The sequence below is a fragment of the Phoca vitulina genome, unplaced genomic scaffold (assembly GCF_004348235.1).
Source record: "Phoca vitulina isolate PV1807 unplaced genomic scaffold, GSC_HSeal_1.0 scaffold16, whole genome shotgun sequence".
Lineage (NCBI taxonomy): Eukaryota > Metazoa > Chordata > Mammalia > Carnivora > Phocidae > Phoca > Phoca vitulina.
In genome coordinates this window covers 36,242,716-36,253,183 of record NW_022589719.1, presented here as the reverse complement: position 1 = coordinate 36,253,183, position 10,468 = coordinate 36,242,716, and the positions used below count along the sequence as shown (strand labels likewise).

Here is a 10,468-nt window from a genome sequence, read left to right as displayed (position 1 = left end):
TGTGTGCGTAATATACAGTATACGTGTGTGTAATACACGGTATGTGTGTGTGCGTAATATACAGTATACGTGTATGTAATACACGGTATGTGTGTGTGCGTAATATACAGTATACGTGTGTGTATAATACACGGTATGTGTGTGTGCGTAATATACAGTATACATGTGTGTATAATACATGGTATGTGTGTGCGTAATATACAGTAAACGTGTGTGTAGTGCACGGTGTGTGTGTGCGTAATACATGGTATGTGTATGTGTAATACACGGTGTATATATGTATGTGTAATACACAGTATGTGTATGCGTAATACATGGTATATATGTGTGTGTAATACACGGTATGTGTGTGCATAATACACGGTACGTGTGTGCGTAATACATAGTACGTGTGTGTATAATACACAGTACGTGTGTGTGTGTAATACACGGTGTACGTGTGTGTGCATAATACACACACTATATGAACATATATTTACAGTGTGACCCATACACACCCGCACGCGTATATAAATAAGCAGGCACACAGCAAAAGGAGGCAGAAGGGCTTCTCAGGTGTCGTCGTGGGACCGTGTCCGTGGTCTCGGAGAGGAGGCGTCCGTGCCGTCCATGCGCTCGATCGTGCGCACAGCTCTGCCTCTGGACTGCACCCAGCTCTGATGTCTGAGCAAAACACCACTCCTGGTGTTGGTCAGCTCAAACCCAAGAAGTACTCAGTGGCCTGGTTTTCTGTATTACTGAAAATCCACGCGAAAGGAAAACAATCTTGTTTTTAGTTGAGCTCATCGTTGGTTGGTGAGTCCCGAAGGAAACTCTCCAGCACGTGCTAGGGATGGAGCACCCGCGCTGGGTACTCCAGGAGGGGCGCGGTGGCCAAGGTGGGCGCACACTCTCTGGAGAAGCAGGGCGGGGGTGTCCACCCTTGGGTCCTGGGCGGTCTCCGTAAGTCACCAGCTTAGCTGGACGAGGCCGAGGTGCTGTTGCTCGATGGCCAGGCTAGGCGGGGGGGGGGGCAGCCGTTGCAGCTCCTGCCTGGCTCCCAGGACAGTGGCCTCCGAATCCAGCAGCCACGCTGTGAGGAAGCCCAAGGCGGCCCGTGGAGAAGCCCCAGGAGGAGGGGCAGAGGCCCCCGGTGGCGGCTGGTCCACTAGGCCAGGTGTGGGAGTGAACCAGCTTGGAGGTTGACCCCCCCAACCTCGATCCAACGCCCCCCAGCTGACGCCCCATAAAGCAGAGCCAAACTACCTGCCGGCACTTCCCAAATTCCTGACTCATAACATCATAGGTACAAACAAGACCGTTGTTTTAAACCGCAAAGCACCCGGATAGTTTTCACCTGGCAAGAAATAACTGGAACAGGTGTTCTCATGCCAATGGAAGAGAAGGTACCGGATGCCGTGCTCACCTGACGTTACGCCCCCAGCATTGGGAGCACGGTCGTGGTCACGCTTCGGGGCCCCCTGACACGGAAGCTGCCCGAGGAGGACCCCCCACCCGAGGGCTTCCAGACAACAGCTAAGATCAAAGCAGACACCACTCGGGCCACCGCGGCCTTTCCATTTCATATTTCAGGGAGCGTCTCTCAGTGATATAATCTGTGTCTCCACCACCCCTAGAGACACTCACTCCGGGGCTTCAACAACACCGGGGAGGGCGACTGGGCCTTCTTAGGGGTGCCCATGGGCACACAGCTCCATCTTTGAGTCTGTGCCCAAGTCCCAAAGTTGACGTTTTTCCTCCTTTGTCAAAGAAAAAAAAAGAACTACTGGACATGTGTGTCTGTGTGTATTCATTTGTCTGTGTGCGTGTCTGTGTGTCTCCATGTGAACGTGTTTCTGTGTCTCTGTATGCACGTCCGTGTGTGGGTCTCCGGGTGTCTGCATGTGTGCATACGTGTGCAGGAGGCTTCGGCAGGGATGCTCTTGGGCACACCCCTGCGGGGGAGGGAAGAGGCTGCGGGGGGGGAAGATGGATGAGACACAGCTCTCGGCCAGTGGCCCCGGGAGCCCTGGGGCGGCGGCTCGGAGTTGTGTGCTCCAGGCAAGGGGCCGGGCTTTGTCCCCCGCATCCACCAGTCGGTGGAGGTGGGCCGCCGGGGGAAGGTGGACTCCGGCCAAGGCGGCCCTCTCCCACCGAGAGCCAGCCCTGGAGAAAACCTCACCTGAGCCATCGGCTGCCAAGCCTCCTACAAAGCCACTCGAAGCCTCAGTCCCACCACTGACACGGTCGGTCCGCTGTGGCTTGTGGACGTGAGCCTGGCTTCCAGAGCCCGGGCCCCGGACAGCCCAGCCACACTGTGCGGTGGTAGGGGACGGGGCGGGGCGGGGGGGCTGCATGGGGTTTCATTCATTCGGAAGCTTGTTACCGGTTCTGCTGCCCCAGGAAAGCTCAGGGTGATTAATCCCCGCGGTGGGGATGAACACATGGGCATGGCACGCGGCGATGCGGGCAGAATCGGGGTCCCTGTCACACCAGCCATGCAAACGTGCACATTTGCTGCACACCATGGGTCCACATGCAGCCCCTCTGCCCGGGCCGCTCTCTGCCTCACCTCCCGGACACCGTTTAAAGCACAAGCAGTCACAGAACAGAAGACGGCCGGAGGGGGCGGGGAGCCCCACCGAGCTCCATGACCTGGCCTCCAGCCCTTAAACGAGACGGTACAGACCTAGTGCCCACCGAGGAGTCTCCATAGTCTCTGGACTCCCGTCCAGGCATCCAGGACAACCTGACAAGGCCACCGGGCCCTCGTGCCTTTCCTGGAAACCTAAAACAGTGGGTTGGGATCTTCAAAGAAGCGGTCAGCTCAGTGTACTTCACGCTGTATAACAAATACCTCGACGGCTGAGGCCACCTGCAGACCGGGACTGTCCCGCCCTGGTGGGAAGGAGCAGCCTCTGTCGGGACCCTGCGGGTCTCCCGGTGGAGAGGGAAGATGGTGGCACCCGAGGGCGGCTCCTAGCCGCAGCCAATACCACGCCGAGCACACCGCGTCGGCCAAGTCTGGTCCCAACCCGCAGGTGGTGCAGAACCCTCCCGCAAGGCAGGGCAGCAAATATTGGGACAGGACTGCAATCCAGCAGCACCAACTGGAACAGGAGCTGACTGCCAGCCCAGGCTCTCCGTCCCAGCCCGGTGGAACCCGCGAGGCGCTCACCGAAAGCCGCTGTTGTCCGTGTGCGTTTTTAACTTTGCTTTGTCCTTGTTGCGTCTAAATTGTGATGAAGTTTCTTTCTCTTTTTTTTTTTTTTTAATTCACCTAAAACCTGGTGGTCAGTGTGGTCCTCACAAGAGAAACGTTCTTAAAACAGTGCCTTGGGCAGAAACTCTCATTCACTGCTGCTGGGCGTGCCGAGTTGGGGGCACTCTGGAAGACGGGGCGGCGGCAGTGTCTTACAAAACTCTACACCGTCTTCCCACACGGCCCAGCAGTTATGCTCCTCGGGATGTACCCAGTGGAATTAAGAATGTGCGTCCACACCAGAAACCTGCACAGCTTTATCCATAATTGTCCAAAGTTGGAAGCGACCAGGAAGTCCTTCAGGAGGCGTGTGGACAAATAAACTGGTCCGTCCAGTCAACAGGATCTTCCTCGGTGCTGAAAAGGGGTGAGCTCTCGAGCCGAGACCGGTGGGGGAGGAACCGTCAATGAGCATCAGTGGGTGAGAGAAGCTGGTCTGAGGAGGCCGCAGGCCGCGACCTCAGCTCTACGACATTCCGGAAAAGGCAGAACGAGGGAGACAGGACAGAGATCGGGGGTTGTCAGGGTTTGCACAGGGCGGGGTGGACAGGCGGGGCACGGAGGGCTTTAGGGCGGGGACCCCACTCCGCATGACCCCGTGGTGGTGGACACGCGTCATCAAGCATCTGTCCGGACCCACAGGACGCACACCACTGAGAGTGACCTCTTATATAAAATGTCAACTTTAGTTAATAATGGTGTATAAATTTGTTTTTAAGAAAAGTGCTCTTGAGCTTGGGTGCGAGCTGGCGACCAGGCCAGTGGCTCCGGAAGTCCTCGCCTGTGAGTGCTAACACCTCCCTGGCAGGGTTGAGCACTAAACATGCATCCTGGGGTCCACAGGCCTGGTGAGAATGGGAATCGGGGCAGGGAAGGGCCTGGATCACAATTTAGGTCCAAAACAAGAGGCCCTGTCTCTGTTTTCCCCTTCTCCCCTTCTCAGTAACGGCTTCCTCAGCTCTGAGAATGACCCACATACCCACTTACGGGAGCCCCAAACCCTCCACCTGTTTTCCACACCCGCTCCAGCCCACCAGCAAGTCCTGCTCGCCCTCCCTGCCAGGCCAGCTCAGTTCTCTGGACCCCACCTCGCACCCCAGCCCCTCTGGCCCATCACTCCGTGAACACTCCAGGCCTCCGGGCCTTCGCACCGCCTGTGCCCTCTGCCCAGAACTCCTCTCCCAGTTAATCCTCACGGTGTGCGCCCCTCCCCTGTCAAGCTCAGATGTCACCTGCTGGGGGCCGGGCACAGCCTGCTTTAGACAGTAGCCCCCCGCCCTCCGCCCTGACACAGGGGCTCAGCTCCGCTTACCGGGGACATGACCACCTCTGCCGTGGCTCACTCAGCACGTTTCACTATGCCACCTGCCACGACAGAGGCAGCTCCTGCGAGGGACTGACTGGGTCCCTTTCATTCACCGCCCTGTCTCTGGTGCCCAGAGTGGTGTGTGGCAGGCTGGAGGCCCTTGGAATAGTTGCCGACCAGGTACTCTGCCCGGATGGCCGCCGGAGCCCCTTGCTGACCCTTGCCTCCCTCCCCACCCAGCAGCCTCAGCACGCTTTTTAAAATTGCCGCAACTTCTGTCACCCCAGGGGCTCCCCACTGCCTACAGATAAAATCCAACCTTTGACCCCAGCTCTTCAGACCCAGGAAGGTCCAGAAGACCAGAGGAAAAGGACAGGGAGTGGGGAGGCCAGGCAGCCACACCCCAAAAGGCACTGTTAGGTGAAATAATGTTTCATCCGTGTGGGGGCCCGACACCCAGCAGCGGGCCAGGCCGGCCGAGGGCCCCTGGAGCCAGAAGAGACCCCAAGCAGCTCCTCGCCCCACTCTTGGCCTCATTCAGACCCTCCAGCTCAGACACACTCGCCGTCCCCGCTGCACACATGGCGCCCTCCCCTCCTGCAGCTCCCCTGCCCACCCCTGCCCGGGGCAGCCCGTTCCCAGCCGCTGCCTGGTCAAAGGCTCTGCAGTCTGTGCCCAGCCCGGCCTGCACGAAGCTGCCATGCACAGAGCCTAGCACAGTGCCTGGCTTGCGGCACGCGCTCAGTCAGTGTCTGGGGGAGCCTGAAGAAGACCCGTCATCTGAGCCCCTGACGATCACTGCGCACCTAGTGCGTGTGCCTGGTGCAGGGCTCCACGCTTTGTGCGTGTGAGCTCACATTCCCCTCCTGCAGCCCTGGGGGCCTGGCTCCCCTCCCCACCTCGTGCCCGCCTTCCGAGAGACAGGCTAGGGCGATGCAGCCCCGCCAAGGTCAGTGACTCGCCCTCCGGGAGCTTGCTCCATGCCTCAGTTTCCTCCTCAGACAAACGGGGAACATGGCGGGGCTGCACTGGTAAGATCTTGCTGAACTGTGCTCAGCTCGTGCCATTAGGGCCCCAAGACTGGTTGTCCTGGTTGTGGCTGTAGTATTAGTACTATTATTATTATTATTACCATCATCATGGATCCCCAGGGGAGCTGGAGCCAGCCCCTGACTGCGTGAGGGGCACACGCACCGCACACGCACTCCACACGTGTGCTGGCTGCCAGTCTGCTCCCAGGTGCTCTGGGCTTGGGCAGGGCCTGGGCATGCGGAGAGGAAAGGGCCCATTCTGACAGCAGGGCGCATGCCCATTCTCACCGTCACAAGCACAGATGAGGAGAGTTGGGGGCCACCAGATGTTACTGTGTCCCTAATATCCTCATATGACGACCGCAGGGCACCAAAGGCAGGAAACGGAGACCCACCGAGGGAAAGAAGGGCTTGCCGGGTCCACGTGTGCCCAGGGTCACACGGTGGCTCCAAATCCGATGCTTTTTCCCTGTGGAGGGCACCCTCTAGGTATCTCTAGCAGCTCCTGCTGGGGGGCAGGGGGGCATCTCTAGAAACGATAGCATTTTTCGCCTTCCCATTGGGAGGCAGCGCTCGCCCTGCCTTGGAGAAAGCCACCCTTGGGTGACAGCAGGAAGCAGGGAGGGACAGCTGGGCTGCACCCCTGGCTCTCATGCCGGGGCTGTGTGCAGAGCAGGGCACAGCTGTGCTTGGGGACTGTGAGGTGCCCCTCTCCTGCCAGATTCAGGTAGAGCGCAGGGGACTCTGCCAGGTGCCGGGCCCAGCAGCCCCCCACTCGTGCCTCAACTGCCATCGTGCTTCCTCTTCCCCCCGCTGTGGTCACACGGTGGCGGGGAGGGGGGTTGTGGGACAGGAGAGGCTTGAAGCCTGATGTCAGGTCTATGCAGGCCTAATTCCCATGTTGTAATCAGGCTGATAGCAAGCTGGAGGGGGGCCATGCCCCCCGACCCACACTGCTGGGGCATTTCTCAGTGACCTGTCCAGCCCCATCTCCCTCCTCCAGGCCCTTTTAGGCACGGGGCCGGGGGGGGGGGGGGGAGGTGAAGTTAATTACATCTAGATGCATCTTCAGACTCAAGGGTTGAGCCCAGCCTTTGTCCCTGAGCCGTCGGGGACGTTCAGTGTTGCCTACAGCCCCCAACGGTTAACTTAAATACACCACCAGTCGCCGGCTTCTCCTGGCCCAAGGCACCCGCACAAATACTGCTGGCCGCCAGTTTGTGCTACCTCACGTCATCCTTTCCATTGTAAGCCATAATTTTCAGAGGTTTATAGGTCAGCTATAAAAAAATAAAATAAAATAAACCTCCTCTTTTCGACTGAAAGGGAGTACTTTGAAACCAGAAGGCTGGTGGGTGCATGCGCCTGGATGCGACCTCGAGTTCCTCCTCAGCCGGAGCCCACCCCTCTCCACCCCTCCCCACCCCTCCCTGGCCCGTGGCACCTCCCCTGCCCCCCTCCTCCCTCGCAGGCCTTTGGGCTGCCCCTCCCCCACTGCGAGCGCGAACAGGCCCGGAACCCGTCGGTGGGTCCTCTGGCCGGACCCCGGTGGACCCTGGCCCACGAAGCTGGGAACTCCAGAGCCATTGGGCCTCCACCCCGTGCGAGGCTTGAAGAATTGAAAGCCCTGGTTCCCAGGCGGCGCCGCGGTAGCCAGCGGGGGGAATGGGCCTTGGCCCAGCCCCCGCAAGTGCCCACCTGAGTCCCATGGGGGCTCAGCCCAGGGCGGCTGGAGTGTGGGTGGCTTCCCTGGAACAGGGGAAGCAGTGAGCCCCCCCCCCCCAGTCTCGACGCACAGCCCCGCTCGTGAGGGGGGCGGGAGGGAGGGGTGACAGAGAGGGCGGGGCCGCTCATCCCTAAGTTAGGGGCCTGCAGCAGGTGGTGGTGGGCCTGCCCTACCAGGAGAAAGTCCCTGTCGCTTTGGGACGGGTGGCCTAAAAAGAAGCTGGGCTGCCCCCTGTGTCCGCTGTCCTATCTCCCTAACTTCTGGGGGTGCCAGAGAAGGAGGCTGGAGGCAGTTCACGCACACACGGAGCTGACTTGCAGCGTTTTTCGGCCTCTTTATTTAGAACCCGGCGGACGAGGGGCCGGGGCAGTGGTGCAGACGGCTCAGGAACCATGTTAACAAATTTGTCTTCAAGTTTAAAATAATCATAATAATAAAAAGAGACAGCGAAAGCGCGAAGAGAACTGCTAGCTAGATGGGCTTGTACGGCAGCTACAGCTTGTGAGCGACCCCCTCCCCCCAGAGTCCGCTATAAAAATAAATTTACATTTGTCGATAACCAGATGCGGTGACGTGCCTTTGGCATAACCAATAACCGAGCTATCGCGTGGCAGAGCGGCCCACGCCTCGACATAAATAGAAAATATAAGTTAGTATAACTTTAAAAACTTTTTGTACAAATATACATGTTTTTTTCTTTTTTCCTTTTTTTTTTCTTTTTTCATTTTTTTGCACTGAGTTTCAGCAGAGATTAAACATTTTATATAAATGACTCTTAAAGCTTTACACCTTGGGACCAGTGTACTCCTCGTGCAGAATACATTTAGATATAAAAGACGTTATTAATACATTGCACAGTTTTTTTTTTTTTTAAATTTTAAACACGAAACCGAACGCTGCTCGGTGGCAGCTGCCGCCGGTTGCTGCTACATGGACGGTCCCAGCCGAGGCCCCGCGCTCCTGTCCTGTCCGCTGCCCAGCGGGCTCCCTCAGGGCTCTTTACGCGCGACGCTGCGGGAGAGAGGCGCGGTGAGCGACAGCAGACAGACACGGTGGCCGCGAGGACCCCGCGGGGCGACCCCTCCCCGCCCAGCGCGCGCGGGGCCGTACCCACCTCATCGCAGCCGCTTGCGCGGGGTCTGCTCCGCCGAGCCTACGGCTGGAGCGGCGCCTGGGGCGGCGCATCCCGCGGGAACCTCGTTCGACGCCTTGGCCTCGGGCGCGGGTCTCTTGCGCTTGGCGAAGAAATCTGCGGGCGACAGCGCGCGCAGCCGGTCAGGGCGGGGTCGGCAGGGGAACCCAAGAGGGGCCGGGGTGGGGGCGCCGTCCCCGCCCGCGCCGAGGTCCGCGGCGGGTCAGCTTTGTTTACGTCGCCCGCGCAATGTGCTGTGTAAGCATTTCTCCTTGTCCCGCGGCCAAGCCCCCCGGGGCTGCCGCCGCGCTTAACCCCCTCCGCGCCGCGCCCGCCGCGCCCGCCGCGCCCGGGGAGGGGGCCCCGCGGCCAGAGCGAGGATCGCGCGCCCAGGGGGCCCGAGCGCGCGCTCTCCCATCCCTCCCGCGCCAGCCGCCCTGGAGCACAACAACAGGGCGGGACGCGGTGCGGGCGCAGCCGCGCCCTGCGCGCTGCTGGCCCTTTAATGCCACGGGAGGAGGCGGGGACCAAGTGAGGCCCCCGAGGCCGGGGGAGCCCGGCCGGCCGGACAAAGCAGGGCCGGGCCGGGCCGGGGCGGGGCCGCGCGGGACTCACCGGAGATGAGAGGCCCGGGCAGCTTCTTGATCGCGGCGCCTCCCGCGGCAGCGGTGGTGGCAACAGCCCCTCCGGCGGCGGCGGCGGCGGCGGCATTGGTGGCGGCGGCGGCGCTCCCGGTGGCAGCGGCAGTGCCCGGCGCGGGGCGCCCCGACATCCCTGAGTGCAGCGGCTCGGCGAGGGGCTCCTGGCTGCGCGGCGGCGGGACCGCCTCCTGCTCATCGCTCTCCTGCGGCGCCGCGGCTGGGGCCGGGGCGGGAGCCACCACCGGGCCGCCGGACGGCGGCGCCGGCGCCTCCCCGAGGCCGTCGAGGGGCTCATCGGCCGGCGGCGCGGGGGGCGGGCTATCGCCTGCGCCCTCCGGGCGGGGCCGGGGCGCCAGGAGCAGGCGGCAGCGCCCCACCTGCACCGTCTCGCGGTAGAAGGCGGGCACGGAGTCGCTGTCCACCTCGGTCCACTGCAGACGCCCGGGGCCGCGCAGTGGCACGTCCTGCTGGAAGTTGTAGTCCCAGCGGCGCTGGTCCTCGGCACTCAGCTCGGCCAGGCGGATCTGCAGCTCACGGCTCAGCTCCTCGTGGTCCACCGGCCCGAAGAGGCTGCGGCAGGCGCTGGTGCGCGCGAACAGGGGAAAGGTGCGGCGGGCGACAAGGCGCTCCATTGCCAATGCGCTGCGGAGACACACGTCGAACCTGGCCCGGGGCAGCGCGGGCCGGGGCCACGGGAGAGGAGAGGAGAGGAAGAGGAGGAGGAGGAAGAGAGGAGAGGAGGGCGGAGGCCGGGCGCAAGTGAGACCCCGCGCAGTCGGAGTCTGCATTTGCAAAGGGACGCGGCGGGAGGGCGGGCGCGGCGGCTACCTGGCTGTCGGGCCCTGGGCTGCTCCTGAGTCTCGCTTGCGGTGTCGTCCGGCCGGCGGCCGCGCCCCCTCAGTGCCTGTCCTCGCCCGCTCGGCTCGTTCGGGCCTGGTTGGCACCTACCGAGCGCAGAGCACTTGGCCTGTGGAACGCCCAGCCCTCGCGCGCCCCTTTATACGCGAGGGTCCCACCCCCCCCCCGCGCGGGGGCCCCGCGGCGATTAGCATAATGTAGTATTTTCAGTTTCAACAACACCGCGGCGATTGGCCCGCGCCGCTCTGCCCCCGCCCCGCTGGCGGCCCGGCCCCCGCGCACCGCCCATTGGCCGCGTGCACACACCCACCCGAGGGCGGGGCGGGGCGCGCGGGCCGATTGGCGGGGCGCGGGCCGCGCGCGGCAGCGGGCGGGGGGCGGTGAGCGGGGCGGGGCCCGAGTTAAAGGGCGCTGCGGGCGGTAACGTGACACCGCGGCGCCCCGCCCCCTCGCCCCATCCCCCCCCTCCCGCCCCCCTCCGGCTCCTTTGTCTGCTGGCGGGGGCTGCGAGGCGGCGGCGGCGGTGGCGCGGG

General features: G+C 62.0%; 1 protein-coding gene across 2 annotated transcripts; it reads right to left on the bottom strand.

The window, feature by feature from the left end:
• Positions 1-7,614: 7,614 nt before the first annotated feature.
• Positions 7,615-10,103, bottom strand: CDKN1C (cyclin dependent kinase inhibitor 1C). 2 transcript variants are annotated; one of them, XM_032414394.1, is made up of 4 exons: positions 9,906-10,103; positions 9,052-9,740; positions 8,419-8,553; positions 7,615-8,315 (listed from the first exon to the last, which is right to left on the bottom strand). In XM_032414394.1, the coding sequence occupies exons 2-3, from the start codon at positions 9,707-9,709 to the stop codon at positions 8,420-8,422; spliced, it is 792 nt and encodes a 263-aa protein (XP_032270285.1). In that variant the 5' UTR covers positions 9,710-9,740; positions 9,906-10,103; the 3' UTR covers positions 7,615-8,315; position 8,419. The 2 variants fall into 2 exon arrangements, with proteins under 2 accessions (XP_032270285.1, XP_032270284.1); XM_032414393.1 differs by having other exon boundaries at positions 9,052-9,719.
• Positions 10,104-10,468: the final 365 nt, after the last annotated feature.

What these genes read in the sequence shown, in the direction of transcription:
- CDKN1C (XM_032414394.1), bottom strand. Translation starts at nt 9,709, where the DNA reads ATGGAGCGCCTTGTCGCCCGCCGCACCTTTCCCCTGTTCGCGCGCACC. An exon ending in GCCCGGGCCTCTCATCTCCG is followed by an intron (nt 8,554 to 9,051) that starts GTGAGTCCCGCG and finishes TGTCGCCCGCAG; the next exon opens with ATTTCTTCGCCAAGCGCAAG.